Genomic DNA, 18436 nt, shown 5'->3' on the forward strand with positions numbered 1-18436 from the left:
TCCACTTTGTGAGAATTTGAATCTCACTTTTTTTTGGGGGGAGACTGAACCAAAACTCAGGCCCAGTGTATAAAACAACACAATGTAAGTGGCAGAAAGTGGCTGGCTGATATACGACAAATTAACAGGACTGTAGTATATCCACTTTGTGAGAATTTGAATCTCCCTTTTTTGGGGAGACTGAACCAAAACTCAGGCCCAGTGTATAAAACAACACAATGTAAGTGGCAGAAAGTGCCTGGCTGATATACAACAAACTAACAGGACTGTAGTATATCCACTTTGTAAGAATTTGAATCTCACTTTTTTTTGGGGGGGAGACTGAACCAAAACTCAGGCTCAGTGTATAAGACAACACAATGTAAGTGGCAGAAAGTGGCTGGAAGATATATGAAAAAATATTGCTGCCATACTTGTGCTGAGATCATTGTAGTACAATTTCAATCTCCCTACAATGATCTCAGGACAAGTATGGCAGCAATAAAAAGGACTGCTGCACACAAAAGTGCACTGTGGACAAATAAACAAGATAACTGTGCTGAAAGGAGCAACAGGATTTTTGCTTTAAAAAAGCAGTTGGTTTGCACAGCAGCGTGCAAACAGCAATGCAGCTATCAGGGAGCCTTATAAGGCTGCCTAATAAGCTACAGAGCTGATGCACAAAAATATAGCCTCCACTGTCCCTGCAAAAAAAGGTGGTGTTGGACAGTGGAAATCGCTACAGCACAAGCAGTTTGGGGGTTAATCTTCCCTCCCTAACTATATCCCTTCTTCTGATGAAGCTGCAGCAATCTCTCCCTATGCTAAGCTCGGCAGAAGTAAGATGTCGGCGTGCACGCCCCTTTATACCCCCTGTGACGCCGCTGAAAGCAAGCCAATCACTGTCATGCCCTTCTCTAAGATGGTGGGGACCGAGACCTATGTTATCACGCTGCCCACACTCTGCATCCTCCTTCATTGGCTGAAAAATGGCAGTGAAAGCGTCATATGAAACGCAACTTTGGTGCGGAGATGGCCAACCTCATGTCCGATCCCACACTAGGATCGGGTCGGGTTTCATGAAACCCGACTTTGCCGAAAGTCGGCGATTTTTGAATTTGTCCGATCCGTTTTGCTCAACCCCACCATTGACTTCAAGCCAATCAATCAAAAACGCCGCAAAAACGCACTCAATGATGAGCTGAGATCTCATTCTGCCCATACGCCACCTCCGGCACCATTTTCCTGAAGACCGCCGGAGGTCGATCAGCACATGCACCATTCTCATTACTTTAGTTTAACATGGATATTCCTGCAGACAGGTTCACTTTAAATGATCACTAATTGACTACATAGAAGTCCATTGTCAGTTTTCCTGCCATTGGATGTACTGGTATATTCAACGTTAGGATCTCATGAATGAATAGCGAGCTGAGGAGATGAATCTGCATTATACCAGGCAGGCCACATGATGGCTATGGTTATGCCTCGGCATCTGACATTTCAGAGCAGCGGATGACATGACGTCATTACAGCGCACCCGCTGTTCTGAGATGTACACTGATTCACTCCAAAAACTCAGGAAATTCTTTATTAACCCCTTAACAACCAGAGCTAATTTTGGTTTTGCATTTTCATTTTTTTGCTCTCTTCCCAAAGCCATAGCTTTATTATTTTTTGGTCAAATGGCCATGTGAGGGCTTGTTTTTTTGCTGGACGAGTTGTACTTTTGAACGACACTATTGGTTTTACCATGTCGTGTATTCGAAAACAGGAAAAAAAATTCCAAGTGTGGTGAAATTGCAAAAAAAAGTGCAATCCCACAGTTTTTTATTTTTTTTAACCATGTTCACTAAATGCTAAAACTGCCACTATGATTCTCCAGGTCATTACGAGTTTTTTTTATTTAAGCTGTGGAAAAAAATTCCAAAGTTTGTGACAAAAAAAAGGCACCATTTTCCGATACCCGTAGCGTCTCCATTTTTCGTGATCTTGGGTTGGGTCAGGGCTTATTTTTTTGCATGCCAAGCTGACGTTTTTAATGATACCATTTTGTTGCAGATATAATCTTTTGATCGCCGTTATTGAATTTTAATGCAATGTCGCGTGACCAAAAAAAAGTAATTCTGGCATTTTGACTTTTTTCTTGCTACGCCATTTAGCAATCAGGTTAATCCTTTTTTTATTGATAGATCGGGCAATTGTAAATGCGGAGATACCAAATATGTGCATGTTTGATTTTTTTTAATGGTTTTATTTTGAATGTCATGCCAACCCATCGGTGACCTGCGATCATGTCACGGGGTTACAGATGGGCGGGATTTCCATTGCGCGAGTTAAATGTCGCTGTCAGATTCCACCCACGGCTGTTGGAGGCACATGTCAGCTGTTCAAAACATCTGACATGTGCCGGGATTTCAGTTGGATCCAGGGCCGGACAAAGTTGGGCCTGAACAGAATCCAGACCCTCATCAGACATTAACCCCAGGGTTGGAGGTGATCGTGAGACTCTACTACTGCATACTCTACTATGCTGTCAGGGCAGGAAGAGGAGGAGGATGACTCTCAGGGAGAGGAGTGGGAGAACAGAAAGCATGACGATGAGGTTGTTGATCCCATTTGGTATTAACCCAGAAGCATGCAGCTGAGTAGCTCAGTAGAGGAGGAGGCAGACGAGGAGGTTATGTTGCAACTTCCGGCAGACAGAGTGATGCAACCACAAAAAGCACTGCATCCTCTGGCTGTGGCCAGCAGCAGTCGTGGGTCTGCAGTTCTTTTCAGGGGTGACAAGGGTTGCCTAGCCTGGTCCTGTTTTGAGACCGCTAAGTATGACCCAAATCACGTTATCTGCCAACTATGTAAAAAACTACTCAGTACTTGACTACTACATGCATGATCAACACACCTTAGTCTGGGAATCTCACTACGCTAAGTGCGGTCTAGGGGGGTTCGCCAACTACCGGCCACCCCATCAACCGCTTCTGCTGCTTCTTACTCCTCTGTCTCCGTGCCCAGTGTTCTCACACAGGTCTCCGTCCGCAGAACCTACACTTGTTTAACTGCTACAGTCGGGGTGAATTAGAGCCCTTCAGCTGTTACGGAAGTGGACATGTCTACTATTTTTGACCAATCTCAGACCACAATCGCACACCACATTTTTCTCAATCCACCATAACATCTCTGCCTGCACCTCACTCACACTCCACCCTCACTCAGCACAGCAGGCAGCCCTCAGTCCCGCAGTTGTGGTCACGTAAAAGAATGTTTCCTACTACACATGCTAAGAGCTTGAACTCCACCATATCCAATCTGTTGGTCACAGGAATGCTGCCTTTCCGCCTGGTGGATACAAATGGTTTCCGAAAGATGATGGCTGTCGCAGTCCCCCAGTACCAGTTGCCATTACACCAGTATGTCGCAAACATCATCACCCATTCCTTGAAAATATCTGTGTCTGACAGGGGGCATTTCACCACGGACACCTGGACGAGCAAACATGCCAGGGGCATTACATCTCACTGACTGGGAACTGGGTGACTCTGTGGGCAGTCAGGGAAGGGTCTGCTTCACAAGTCTTGAAATCCCCAATGAAATGTTTGGACTCCAATTTGGGTCTCCTTCATGTGTGTTGATTGAATTTGGCAGGGCTCTTGGAGCACAAGACCTACACCTGTCACTCATCCACCTGTTACTGATCAATGTTAGAATGCTAGAAATGCTGGTCCAAGCCCAGTCCCATGCTGTGCAATTATACTATTTCTACTGTGGGTCAATTGATGCCATGGTCCCTGGTGTCTGCTGTGAATCTGAACTGTTTTGGTAGCTTTTGCAACCCCCTGAAGGTGTTGTCTATGCATTTAGTTTTGACTCCCTTTGAATTCAATGGGGTTTGGATAAGTTCGGTGAACATCAGGAAGTTCTCAGATCCCAGCCGAACCAAACCTTAAAAGGTTCGCTCAACTCTACTTATCACTGCTGCCAAAGGTTCAATGGCTATTACAATTAATAGCAGCGACAGAGGGTACCCCTACTTTGTACCTCTATGAAGCTTAAAGCTCTGAGAAAACGTACCATTTACTTTAATTTTAGCTGTAGGAGAAGAATATAATAATTGTACGCAGGATATAACCCCATTTTTTTGTAAAACCTCCCATAAGAACCTCCATTCTACACTGTCAAACGCTTTGGCAGCGTCTAAAGATAACATTGCCCGTTGTCCCATATTGTCAGCTGAAAGTTGCATATTTAGGAATAAGCGACGGATGTTAATAGCAGTGAATTTATTAGCCATGAAACCTGTCTGGTCCGGGTGGACTATTGTGGATATAATTCCAGAGAGTCTGTTAGATAAAACTTTGGCCAAGATTTTAATGGCTACTGCTAAAAATGAAATAGGCCTATAGGACTGAGATAAATGTCCTCTTAAGGAATGATTGAATACTTTTAGTAAGTTAGGAAGCAATAATTACTGAAGTGTTTATAGACCTCAGCTGGGATTCCATCTACTCCAGAAGCTTTATCTCCTGGCATATATTATAAGGCTTTTTCTAATTCCTCCAAAAGTAAAGGCCTACCAAGCGAACATCTGTTGTCTTCAGTCAATTAGCACAATTTGGCTACTTGCAGAAACTTCCAGATATCTCCTTCTGTGGATTGAATCTTAGAGGAGTATAAAGATTCATAGAATGAGAATAACAAAACGTCTAAAATCTCAACTGTAGAATTTACCAAGACATCAAGTCCACAGCTTAGTAATGGAGAGATGTTTTATCCTACACCGTAATCCATGTCTGAGGGATAAACAGTTTTCATCATGGATAGTGCCAAGATGCGGCCGTCCAGGCTGAGAACCACTGGTGACTGAGCTGCTGCGAGCACAGCGTCAGTGACTAGCGGTGACGTCACTGAGGCTGTATTCCCAGCTGGGCTGAACTGCAGTAACCTCAGTGAGATCCCCTCTAGCACTGTGAGAAAGTAGCACGGTGTAGAGGCGAGTTCACCGGGAGAATTTCACTGCAGTGAATTTGAACTGCAGTGAACTCTCCTCTGCACTGTGAGACTTTCTCATGGTGCTAGCGGGGATCTTCCTGAGGTCACCGCAGTTCAGCCCAGATGGGAACGCAGCCTCAGTGATGTCACCGCTAGTCACTAAGGCTGCGCTTGCAGCAGCTCATTCACCAGTGGTACTCAGCCTGGAAGGTCACATCTTGGCACCGTCCAGGTTGAAAACTGTTTATCCCCACACACACTGTTTACGGCGTGGCACAGAACGACGAAGAGGTGAGGGATATTGTTTTTTTTTTTTAGTTTTCTTACAGGAGAAAAGGGATTCAGTGGAAATAGGCGTTAGGAGAGTAAAACTGTGTTTGTTATTTTTAAATAGGAAAGTAAAAGTGTGTTTTGTTTTATTTCAAATAAAGGACTTTATACTGGCTGTGTCTTTCTTTACAATATAACTATGGGATTAGTAATGGATATGTGTCCTATAGACACCTCTCCATTACTAAGCCATGGACTTGATGTCACTGGACACTACAATCGTGACATCAACCCCACAGATATGAATTCCACTTGCCACCGCTACAGGGCAGGTGGGAAAAGACAGGAAAAGTGCCAGAATTGGCGCATCTAACAGATGTGACTTTTCTGGGTGGCTGCGGGCTATTTTTAGGCTGGAAGGAGCCAATATCCATGGCCCCTTACCAGCCTAAGAATACCAGCTCCCAGCTGTCTGCTTCAGAAAGGCTGGTTGTCAAAAGTGGGGATACCCCACGCTGTTTTTTGTTTTTTTAAATATTTAAATAATTAAAAAATATGTTGTGGGGACCCCTCTATTTATAGTAACATAGATAGCAAGGCCAAAAAAAGACATTTGTTTATCCAGTTCAGCTTATATTCCGTCTGAATAAATCCCCAGATCTACGTCCTTCTAAAGAACCTAATAATTGTAAGATACAATATTGTTACGCTCCACGAAGACATCCAGGCCTCTCTTGAACCCTTTAACTGAGTTCGCCATCACCACCTCCTCAAGCAAGGAATTTCAGATTCTCACTGGCCTAACAGTAAAGAATCCTCTTCTATATTGGTGAAAAACCTTCTCTCCTCCAGATGCAGAGAATGCCCCCTTGTGACCGTCACCTTCCTTGGTATAAACAGATCCTCGGAGAGATATTTGTATGGTCCCCTTATATACTTATACATGGTTATTAGATCGCCCCTCAGTCATCTTTTTTCTAGACTAAATAATCCTAATTTTGCTAATCTATCTGGGTACTGTAGTTCCCCAATCCCCTTTATTAATTTTGTTGCCCTCCTTTGTACTCGCTCTAGTTCCATTATATCCTTCCTGAGCACCGGTGCCCAAAACTCTACACAGTACTCCATGTGCGGTCTAACCAGGGATTTGTACAGAGGCAGTATAATGCTCTCATCATGTTTATCCAGACCTCTTTTAATTCACCGAATGATCCTGTTTGCCTTGGCAGCCGCTGCCTGACACTGGCTGCTCCAGGTAAGTTTATCATTAACTAGGATCCCCAAGTCCTTCTCCATGTCAGATTTACCCAGTGGTTTCCCGTTCAGTGTGTAATGGTGATACTGATTCCTTCTTCCCATGTGTATAACCTTACATTTATCATAGGTAAACCGCATCTGCCACCTCTCGGCCCAAGTTTCTAACTTATCCAGATCCATCTGTAGCAGAATACTGTCTTCTCTTGTATTGACTGCTTTACATAGTTTTGTATCATCTGCAAATATTGATATTTTACTGTGTAAACCTTCTACCAGATCGTTAATAAACATGTTGAAGAGAATAGGTCCCAACACCGACCCCTGCGGTACCCCACTGGTCACAGCAACCCAGTTAGAGAATATACCATACACATTTTCCCCCAGACCCAGCATTCTCATTTTGTGTACCAACCTCGTGTAGCACGGTATCAAATGCTTTGGAAAAATCAAGATATATCGCGTCCAATGACTCACCTTGGTCCAGTCTATAGCTTACCTCTTCATAAAAACTGATTAGACTGTTTGACAGGAGCGATTCCTCATAAACCCATGCTGATATAGAGTTAAACAGTTTTTCTCATTGAGATTATCCAGAATAACATTCATCAGAAACCCTTCAATATTTTACCAACAATAGAGGTTAGACTTACTGGCCTATAACTTCTAGGTTCACTTTTAGAGCCCTTTTTGAATATTGGCACCACATTTGCTACGCGCCAGTCCTGTGGAACAGACATCACTGTAGAGTCCCTAAATATAAGAATTAATTTCTTGTCTATTACATTACTTAGTTCTCTTAGTACTCGTGGGTGTATGCCATCCGGACTCAGAGATGTATCTATTTTAATCTTATTTAGCTGGTTTCACACCTCTTCTTGGGTTAGATTGGTGACCCATAATATAGGGTTCTCTTAGTCTCTCGGCATTTCACCTAGCATTTTCTTTTCCACCGTGAATACCGTGGAGTAGAAAGTGTTTAATATACCGTATTATCTTTTTCCTCGTCATTTACAACCATTCTTTCCTCACACTTTTTTAAGGGGCCTGCACTTTCACTTTTGATTCTTTTACTATTGATGTAGATGAAGAAGAGTTTAGGATTAGTTTTACTCTCCTTAGCAATGTGCTTCTCTGTTTCCTTTTTGGCAGCTTTAATTAGTGTTTAAAGTATTTGTCTAGAGCTTCAATGGTGCCATCCTGCTTTAGTCATTTAAAAGCTTTCTATTTACTGTTAATTGCCCCTCTTACTTCTTTGTTTAGCCACATTGGGTATAAACCGCTTACAGTGCCTATTTAGGATGTTCTTAATCATTTCCCATTTATTATCTGTATTCTTAATTCTAAGGACATTGTCCCAGTCAACCAGATTAAGGGCATCTCTAAGGTGGTCAAACTTTGCCTTCCCAAAGTTCAGTGTTTTGTGACTCCCTGACAAGTCCCCCTAGCGAAAGACAAGTGAAACTGTACAATATTGTGTTCGCTATTTCCTAAATGCCCGAAGACCTGCGAGATTGGTTATTCTGTCAGGTCTATTAGATAGTATTAGGTCTAAAAGTGCTGCTCCCCTGGTTGGATTCTGCGCCAATTGTGAAAGATATTTTTTCTTGCTTATTAGCAGAAATTCTTGATTACTAGCCTTGCTGAAGATGACTGCTGAGGGTTGCAGCCCCCAGCTGTGAGTTTTGCCTGGCTGGTTATCAAAACTACAGGGGAACCCACACAGGGTTTTTTAATTATTTATTTACAGTGCAGGAGCCAGCTCATGAATACTCCCATCAGCTGCTCCTGCTCTCACTGTTATTAGCGACAGCAGGCGTCAGATGTTGAGCGCTGTAGTCCCATCAGCTGATACCAGTGACCGGAGGTAAACTTTATACCTCCGATCACAGCTGAGTGATCACGGTTGTCTTTTGACAGAGTGGGAACTGCGGCTGTCTGACTGGCAGTGATTTCACCGCCGATCAGACGTGGTGTTTGCAGCACTGTCATGCACATGACAGCCATGACTAAGTTCAGGCCCCCCATTCAAGTGAATGGGGTTCGGGTCCGCTGCTCAGCATCTCTGCTGGATGACAGGATGTATGGTCGCATCATGCAACCTGCCATCTAGATGTAGCGGAGCTGACTGTGGTCACATCCTGCTGTCCTTGACTTTTCTGCAGCAAATACGCTGCAAAAAAAGTCAACCTGCATTTTTGCAGTGGTTTCACCATCCATTCAAATCAATGGGAGAAAAATGCTGGGAAAAAGCTGAAAAAATGCTGAAAAGAAGGGACATGCTCTGTGTCAAAAAAACGCAGCAAACACAAAATCCTGATGACAAAAAAAACACCTTTTTAGAAAACACCAGTGATTGTCTTACCGCTGTCTCTAACATCATGTCCTCCCTCTATCTGAAACTGAACCTGTCAAAAACTGAACTCCTCGTGTTCTCTCCCTCTACTAACCTACCTTTGCCTGACATTGCCATCTCCGTGTGCGGTTCCACCATTACTCCAAAGCAACATGCCCGCTGCCTTGGGGTCATCCTTGATTCCGAGCTTTCATTCACCCCCCACATAAGATCACTGGCTCGCTCTTTCTATCTGCATCTCAAAAACATTTCTAGAATTTGCCCTTTTCTTACTTTCGACTCTGCAAAAACTCTTACTGCTTCACTTATTCATTCCCGTCTGGACTATTGTAACTCTCTACTAATTGGCCTCCCTCTTACAAAACTCTCCCCCCTCCAATCTGTCCTGAATGCTGCTGCCAGGATTATATTCCTCACCAACCGTTACACCGATGCCTCTACCCTGTGCCAGTCATTACACTGGCTACCCATCCACTCCAGAATCCAGTACAAAGCTATTACCCTCATCCACAAAGCACTCCATGGCTCAGCACCACCCTACATCTCCTCTATGGTCTCAGTCTACCACCCTACCCGTGCCCTCCGCTCCGCTAATGACCTCAGGTTAGCATCCTCAATAATCAGAACCTCCCACTCCCATCTCCAAGACTTTACACGTGCTGCGCCGATTCTTTGGAATGTACTACCTAGGTTAATACGATTAATCCCCAGTTTTAACCCCTTAGTGACGGAGCCAAATTTTTGAAATCTGACCAGTGTCACTTTATGTGGTAATAACTCTGCAACGCTTTAACAAATCCCAGTGATTTTGAGATTGTTTTTCATGATAAATTTAAGTCAATATGTTTTGTGTTTATTTATAAAAAATATAAAAAATTTGAGAAAAATGTTAAAAAATTAGCAATTTTCTAAATTTGAATGATTATCCCTTTAATCCAGATGGTCCTACCACAGCCAACCATTAATAAATAACATTTCCCACATGTCGGCTTTACATCAGCACCATTTGTAAAATGTTATTTAATTTTCTTAGCATTTTAGGAGGTTTAAAAATGTAGCAGCAATTTTTCATTTTTTCAAGGAAATTTACAAAATTTATTTTTTTAGGGACTTATCCATGCTGGATGTGACTTTAGGGGTCCCATATGTTGGGAAACCCCCAAACATGATACCATTTTAAAAACAGCACCCCCTGACATATTGAAAACGGCTGTCAGGTAGTTTATTAACTCTTCAGGTGCTTTACAGGAATTAATGCAAAGTGGTATGACAGAAATGAAAATGTGTATTTTTACCACCTAAATGCCATTAACTTCTGAACAGGTTCCACCAGCTGTCAGACTATAAGGCCGCTATTTGGTCGTAAATTGCCATGGCAAACATCAGGACCACACAATCATGATCTGAGGGCACCAGTTTGGATAAAGAGGAAGCCCCCACACTCTGTTAACCATTTATAATGATGCAGTCACTATTGACAGTAGCATCTAAGGGGTTAAACAGATCTGGACGGTGCAAACACCGATTGTGGCTGATACAGCAAGTTGTCAGCTATAGTGGACAGTGGACAGCTGCTGGATTGTCACCTGTATGGGGAGGCTATTCTCTTATATCTCAGGTCAGTTAAAAGACGTATTGGCTGTCATTAAGGGGTTAAGCGTGCCTTAAAAACTCATTTGTTCAGATTGGCCTACCGCCTCAAGGCATTAACCCAACGATCCCTGTGTGGCCTATCATAAAAAAAAAAAAAAAAAAAAAAACATAATCAGGTTCCTCGCATCATGTTCTCATACACTTTATGCAGTTAATAGCCTCTGTGTCTGTACTGCTACATACTTAGGCAGTTAACTGGTTCATGCAGCTTTACATGAACACCCGAGCCTTACACTATGGCTGGTCCGAACAACGAGAGCAATTGTTACCATCCACCTCTCGTGTCTCCCCTTTTCCTCATAGATTGTAAGCTTGCAAGCAGGGCCCTCATTCCTCCTGGTATCTGTTTTGAACTGTGATTTCTGTTATGCTGTAATGTCTATTGTCTGTACAAGTCCCCTTTATAATTTGTAAAGCGCTGCGGAATATGTTGGCGCTATATAAATAAAATTATTATTATTTATTATTATGTGTGTGCATGAGATTTCTGAAATCTCATAGGCTTTACTGGTACTGTAAAAAGCAGCTGAAAATTAGCATTAAAAAAACACAGCAAAAACGCCCTGTGTGAACATACCCTTAGTATTAGACATGTCCTCATTTAGACTACCTATCTGTTGGGTCAGTGGTTAATACAGACTTACATGAAAACACCACAGAGAACACATCTTTGATTGTAGGCTTAAGTGAATCATCAATCTATGCAGCCTGCTGGCTAAAGTCTCCCCCCAGGGAGTCCTGCACTACAAGTTCTGCTGGTATCTGTTGTTCCTCTACTTCATCTCCTGACAAATTATGAACAGCAAAGTCATGAGGCATTGTGTCAATAAAATGAATACTAGCCGTCTTGATTTTTTTAATGCGGGCAAACTGCTCTAGTGTCGCTACCACTTCCAGCCTCCTTGCTAGGGCTGTATTATCTTGCCGTGCCTCTGCTATGGCAGCATCTTGGCCATGTGCGCTTACCGGGCCCCAGGATTTTTCTGCCTCCTACTGGTCATTCTGCCTGCTGGCTGCTCTGGAAACTAAAGGTACCTTCACACGAAACGACTTTGTAACGATATCGCTAGCGATCCGTGACGTTGCAGCGTCCTCGCTAGCGATATCGTTTCGTTTGACACGCAGCAGCGATCAGGATCCTGCTGTGATGTCGCTGGTCGCTGAATAAAGTCCAGAACTTTATTTGGTCGTCCGATCGCCGTGTATCGTTGTGTTTGAAAGCAAAAGCAACGATACCAGCGATATTTTACACTGGTAACCAGGGTAAACATCGGGTTACTAAGCGCAGGGTCGCGCTTAGTAACCCGATGTTTACCCTGGTTACCAGCGTAAAAGTAAAAAAAAAAAAAAGGACATGCTCACCTGCGCGTCCCCCAGCGTCTGCTTCCTGCTCTGACAGATCCGGCCCTAAAGTGAAAGTGAAAGCACAGCGGTGACGTCACCGCTGTGCTGTTAGGGCCGGAGCTCAGTCAGTATCAGGAAGCAGACGCTGGGAGACGCGCAGGTGAGCATGTACTGTTTGTTTTTTTTACTTTTACGCTGGTAACCAGGGTAAACATCGGGTTACTAAGCGCGGCCCTGCGCTTAGCAACCCGATGTTTACCCTGGTTACCCGGGGACCTCGGCATCGTTGGTCGCTGGAGAGCGGTCTGTGTGACAGCTCCCCAGCGATCAAACAGCGACGCTGCAGCGATCGGCATCGTTGTCGCTATCGCTGCAGCGTCGCTTCGTGTGAAGGTACCTTAAGTCTGCGGGCACCGCAGATGTTCACTCCCCTTCTCCCAGTGTTTGGTGAGTATAGCAGAGCAGGTATTAGGATACAATCACAAATGTAGAGCCAGGAGCCTTCAGTGATGCGTGCTAATCCATGCCGCGCTAGGCCACACTGCCCAAGCATTGATACTTATAAAGGTATTCTATGGCACTTTGCCCAAGGACATCAGTATTCACCATAATCAGGCTTCTCTATTCAACTGGTTACATTCCATAGACTAGTAGAGATGAAGGCTACGCTCCTATGATGACCTTTTGATGTTGGAGATTTTCTGCACCCATTAAGTTAAACTGGTTACTTGCATTGTCTCTAAAATAAGTAGTATAAAACAACTCATCAAAAACTCATCGTGGGAATGTAGCCTAGCAAGGAGGGACGATCTGCTGCATTGCAAGGGAAATCTAGGCCTCAATTCAACTGGCGTTAAAATGGCAAAAGTTGCAATTTTGAGAATTCTGGTGAAAACTAATAAATCTGGGTCCATTTGTGCTGCTTGCATCTGCAGAAGCTGTTACTTGTGAATGTGGCATATACAGTTATATGAAAAAGTTTGGGCACCCCTATTAATCTTAAGCTTAATGTTTTATAAAAAATTGTTTTTTTTGCAACAGCTATTTCCGTTTCATATATCTAATAACTGTTGGACACAGTAATGTTTCTGCCTTGAAATGAGGTTTATTGTACTAACAGAAAATGTGCAATCTGCATTCAAACAAAATTTGACAGGTGCATAAGTATGGGCACCCTTATCATTGTCTTGTTTTAAATACTCCTACCTACTTTTTACTGACTTACTAAAGCACTTTTTTTGGTTTTGTAACCTCATTGAGCTTTGAACTTCGTAGCCAGGTGTATGCAATTATGAGAAAAGCTACTTAAAGTGGCCACTTGCAAGTTGCTCTCCTGTTTGAATCTCCTCTGAAGAGTGGCATCATGGGCTCCTCAAAACAACTGTCAAATGATCTGAAAACAAAGATTATTCAACATAGTTGTTCAGGGGAAGGATACAAAAAGCTGTCTCTGAGATTTAACCTGTCAATTTCCACTGTGAGGAACATAGTTAGGAAATGGAAGAACACAGGTACAGTTCTTGTTAAGGCCAGAAGTGGCAGGCCAAGAAAAACATCAGAAAGGCAGAGAAGAAGAATGGTGAGATCAGTCAAGGACAATCCTCAGACCACCTCCAGAGAGCTGCAGCTTCAACTTGCTGCAGATGGTGTCACTGTGCATCGGTCAACTATACAACGCACTTTGCGAAAGGAGAAGCTGTATGGGAGAGTGATGCGAAAGAAGCCGTTTCTGCAAGCACGCCACAAACAGAGTCGGCTGAGGTATGCAAAAGCATATTTGGAGAAGCCAATTTCTTTTTGGAAGAAGGTCCTGTGGACTGATGAAACCAAGATTGGGTTGTTTGGTCATATAAAAAGGCGTTATGCATGGCGGCAAAAAAACACAGCATTCCAAGAAAAACACTTGCTACCCACAGTAAAATTTGGTGGAGGTTCCATCATGCTTTGGGGCTGTGTGGCCAATGCCGGCACCGGGAATCTTGTTAAAGTTGAGGGACGCATGGATTCCTCTCAGTATCAGCAGATTCTTGACAATAATGTTCATGAATCAGTGACAAAGTTGAAGTTACGCAGGGGATGGATCTTTCAGCAAGACAATGATCCAAAACACCGCTCCAAATCTACTCAGGCATTCGTGCAGAGGAACAATTACACTGTTCTGGAATGGCCATCCCAGTCCCCAGACCTTAATATCATTGAACATCTGTGGGATCATTTGAAGAGGGCTGTCCATGCTCGGCGACCATCAACCTTAACTGAACTGGAATTGTTTTGTAAAGAGGAATGGTCAAAAATACCTTCATCCAGGATCCAGGAACTCATTAAAAGCTACAGGAAGCGACTAGAAGCTGTTATTTTTGCAAAAGGAGGATCTACTAAATATTAATGTCACTTTTCTGGTGAGGTGCCCATACTTATGCACCTGTCAAATTTTGTTTGAATGCAGATTGCACATTTTCTGTTAGTACAATAAACCTCATTTCAAGGCAGAAACATTACTGTGTCCAACAGTTATTAGATATATGAAACTGAAATAGCTGTTGCAAAAAAAACCTATTTTTATAAAACATTAAGCTTAAGATTAATAGGGGTGCCCAAACTTTTTCATATAACTGTAATATCGACAACCTATCCTTTACTCATAAACAACACTAGTCGCACAGGGATGTTACGAAACTAGTCACGTCTTTTCATATAGTTCCTGACTGTATTTTTAAAGTATGTTTTCTCTAAAATGCAGGGGCTCTTCAGGGCAGAACATACCGGCTGCAATCATGCAGAGAGGTTCTGATTCATGCTATCCATAGTTTGGGCAGCATGAATCAACTGATAGGTTCCTTTTAAATAAAAGCTGATCTGCGCATCAGAACAGCAACTACGCATTAAATGAACGGTGCTGTGCACTTCCACTCAGTGTTTCTATCTGGTCACTTCCAGAACTAAGAACAGCTGATTGGTGGAGGTGTCGGACCCCTACTGATCGACTACATCAATACTATTCCCTCAATTCATCAAGATCTGTGATTTAACCGTTGGTCTTGAGGAGATGTGGTGGAGCCAAATGCTTCAGATACATTAAAAATACACATGCGTCTTAACAAATCAGACACACATGAACAGTTGCATGCACCTTGCCACCAATTTTACTCCAGTCTGGGGCCAGAGTAAGATTTGTGGCTTAAGGAATGCCGCAGCCCGTCATGAAATAGACATATAGGGGTTGCCATGCCCAGTCCCACCCCAACTCCGCTCACTTAATTGGATTTAGGCGAAAATGGTGTGAACACCATAAGTCGCAAAATTGTCACGTTGCGCCAAAATAGTGAAATAGGGTTTTTACACCAAAATTCGGTTGTAAAAGCTTTGCAGGATCAGGCCCAATATGTCTATGCTTGGATTAGACTTGCCTCTAGGATGCTCTGACTGATTTGCCAATGTTGAGTAATATTATTTTTTCTGCATTGGTATAGTGATAGACTGTACTATCCAGGTCCATTCACGTGTGTTTTCTCGAATTGTAAAAGTTAACAAAAAAAAAGATGAATTACATATACATGCATGACAAACCACCGAGCAGCATTTTGGTACTTTCTGCTGTGCTGTTGTAAAGGATATTAATACACAATAGACAATACGAGTGCTACTCTTAGTTACTCCTGTTAAAATGTTCTCTGGGGACAATTTTCAGCAACAATTAACCGAACATATAGATTTAGAAGAAAAGGTGTACAGTCACAAAATCACTCAAAATCACATGGTAGGCATATCACATACAGTATAATGTAAGCGTATACTATATACATTCAATTACAATCAAACGGTCTTCAAGAACTTTAAAGTTTCCATGATGAGTATGTGGTGCGTTTTTTCATTTTGCACATTTTCTGCACCAATTAGCAAAAAATGTTTTTTCATTGCGTTTTTAGTGCTCTTTACTGTGTTTTTTTTTTTCCTTTTTGTATATCAGGTTTTAAAAAAAAAACTTTACTAAAATTTTATTGATAAAGTCACGTGAATTAAATGCGTTTTTTTAATTAGCAGATTTTCCTCATTTAATTAAAGTCCATAACGAAAATCTACAAAACGAATATTTGCCGTTAGAAATATTGACCTGCGGTGCATGTTATAAATCCGCCGCATATCAGTTTATGCTGTCTAAAATAAAAAAAAAAGCAGTGTGCATGAGATTTCTATAAAACTGGAACTGCAAGATGCTGTATTCTTTGCACAGCAAAAATTGGCATAATTAAAAACACATTGAATGCTCATTGTGGGAACTCACCCATGGGCTACATTCACACGTTCAGTATTTTCCATCAGTATGTGTAAGCCAAAACCAGGAGTGGGTGATAAATGCAGAAGTGGTGCATATGTTTCTGTTATACTTTTCCTCTGATTGTTCCACTCCTGGTTTTGGCTGACAAATACTGATGTAAAATACTGACCAAATACTGCTAGTGTGACGGCAGCCTAAGAAAACACTGAAATTCATTCGTCAGCTGAGCAAATTAAATTAAAATCCAGATCGACCTGCAATTTAAAAAACTAAAAAAGGCAAAGAATATTTTATTGATACACAACCTGGTGTAGGTGGCATTTTTTTTTAGTAAATAATAGCACTGAAATGGTGGACTGTGAAAAATTACTGCAGACAGAATGATTTAAATAAATGTCCATGTATTTTTATTGATTAGAAGATTCAGGATATAGTTTTTTTTTTTAAATATATTTTTAAGACAATCTTGACATTATAGACAATTCTGGAGCAACGGTTTTTATGACTCTGCATGGTACTATTCTTCCTAAAAAAAATGTATGAATTGACAACTGGAATTTAGCATTTCCCCAATAACAGGGTGTGCATCTATGACATCGGCATTGATTGATCAGTGTTCTTGTACAGGGCCATGCCTCCGACAAGGATAGGAGCTTCCAGTTTTTATTCATATATTTGCAGGAGTAATACCAGAAGAAAGGCATACCAATTATATACTGAAAAAAAAAAACAAGTCAGGAGAGCGACATGTCCTTCTAAAATAAAGCTGCAGTGCAAGATCTCAAGCACTTTTTGCGTTCTGCCTCCAGGATGGATTTCAACAATCTATTAGGTAGCGAGTCCCTTTGCAGGTAAGAAATCTCCATTTTTCCATGTATTAGAGCGCACGACAATGCAAGCACCAACACCCGCAGCCGGTGAGACGTTGCCCAGGGACCATTAGGACTAAGTACGGAGCATGACATAACACAGGCAGTACAAGTAACATTAAATTAGACCACATTAATGTTATATCAAAAGGGATAATCCAGTGTGAACATTTTAAAAAGTCCAGATATAATGTTCTTATGTGCATGAACGTAGTTAATAATACATATCCAGTTCAGTAATTTCATAATTATTTTTCCACATCCCTCTAGAAAATTCAGTGCAGTTTTCACGATTATAAAATGACCCGCTTCCCTCGGAATCGTAGTAAAGAATTGCCATCGTCCACTTGTGATTATAGGGGTATAGATAATGCAAATGCTTTTCCCGTAGCTCTTTCACCGTCGTTGGCATGGTACACGCACATAGCACTATAGTGATGCTGCACAGAAAGACATCAATACACATACTGCTTGTATGAACTGACCCAACTGGATGGGAAGCTCCAGTCTGGGAACCTCTGCAGTAAGGAGTCAAGCTCAGGGGAGCGCTGATCCTCCCCAAAGAAAAAATGAGAAGCTGCTGCAACTGTAACTATTCCGTCGAGATCTTCATCTGAACCCTGGAAAAGAAAAAGCAAAAAGTCAATGGTATATAACATACACCAGACACAGCAAGAGTACCCATTAAGGATGTGAATTTATTACATCACCAAAAGAATTTGCTTTGATATCCCTTTTTGACCAGCGGAATCCTCACTGATCCTCAGGGCCGATTTACCAGCAGCACCTGTGGACACACGCTGTCCAGGGAAGTGCCGCACAGGTACATTTTAGTAGATCGAGTCATACCCCCACTAGCCAGAAAGCTGAAATTGAAAACCCTGGGAAGACCATTTTAGGTCTATGCATTGATATTTTGTCATTATCAGGTGCTACAAACTGTTTAGTTTGGCTGACCCAAGACCACAGTGTAAAGCCACTTTTATGTCTGAAAAGTTATAGAAGCAACAATACTACTATAACATTCGGTAGCGTGAACTGTACATGTTTGATTCATGGTTTATCTTCCCACAAATAGACAGATGTGACTGGTCCATGTATACATCTGCAAGATTTGCCTCTAATGAAATTACTAGGATACCCAGGGGCGTATCTAGGTGGGCAGGCAGCTGAGAGGCACCATCGGGCCACCTGATGTGGGGGTCTGAAATGTCTCCGAGGTGACTACATTTTGCCACCCCCCAGAGTGGGAATTGGCCATTTCTTAGCCAGCTGTCAATGTGGGAGAATGTGAGTAAACAGTATGGGTAGGGGGGCTGGGAATGTGCAATGTGTTAGTAGACAGTATGGGCAGGGTGGGGTGTGATAGGTATGTGTGAGGAGACAGTATAGGAAGGAGGGAATGTGAGAAGAGACCTGTCTCAATACTGATGAGCAGGGGGGAAT

General features: G+C 42.3%; 1 protein-coding gene across 1 annotated transcript in view; it reads right to left on the reverse strand.

Moving 5' to 3' along the window:
* Positions 1-16505: 16505 nt before the first annotated feature.
* ERMP1 (endoplasmic reticulum metallopeptidase 1) overlaps positions 16506-18436 on the reverse strand; it is a 71082-nt gene continuing 69151 nt past the window's right edge. Inside the window, exon 15 of the mRNA XM_077249174.1 lies at positions 16506-17610. Within this exon, the coding sequence (XP_077105289.1) occupies positions 17446-17610 (165 nt within the window). The 3' untranslated portion in view covers positions 16506-17445. The remainder of the gene's footprint in view (positions 17611-18436) is intronic.

The sequence above is a fragment of the Ranitomeya variabilis genome, chromosome 1 (assembly GCF_051348905.1).
Source record: "Ranitomeya variabilis isolate aRanVar5 chromosome 1, aRanVar5.hap1, whole genome shotgun sequence".
Classification (NCBI taxonomy): domain Eukaryota; kingdom Metazoa; phylum Chordata; class Amphibia; order Anura; family Dendrobatidae; genus Ranitomeya; species Ranitomeya variabilis.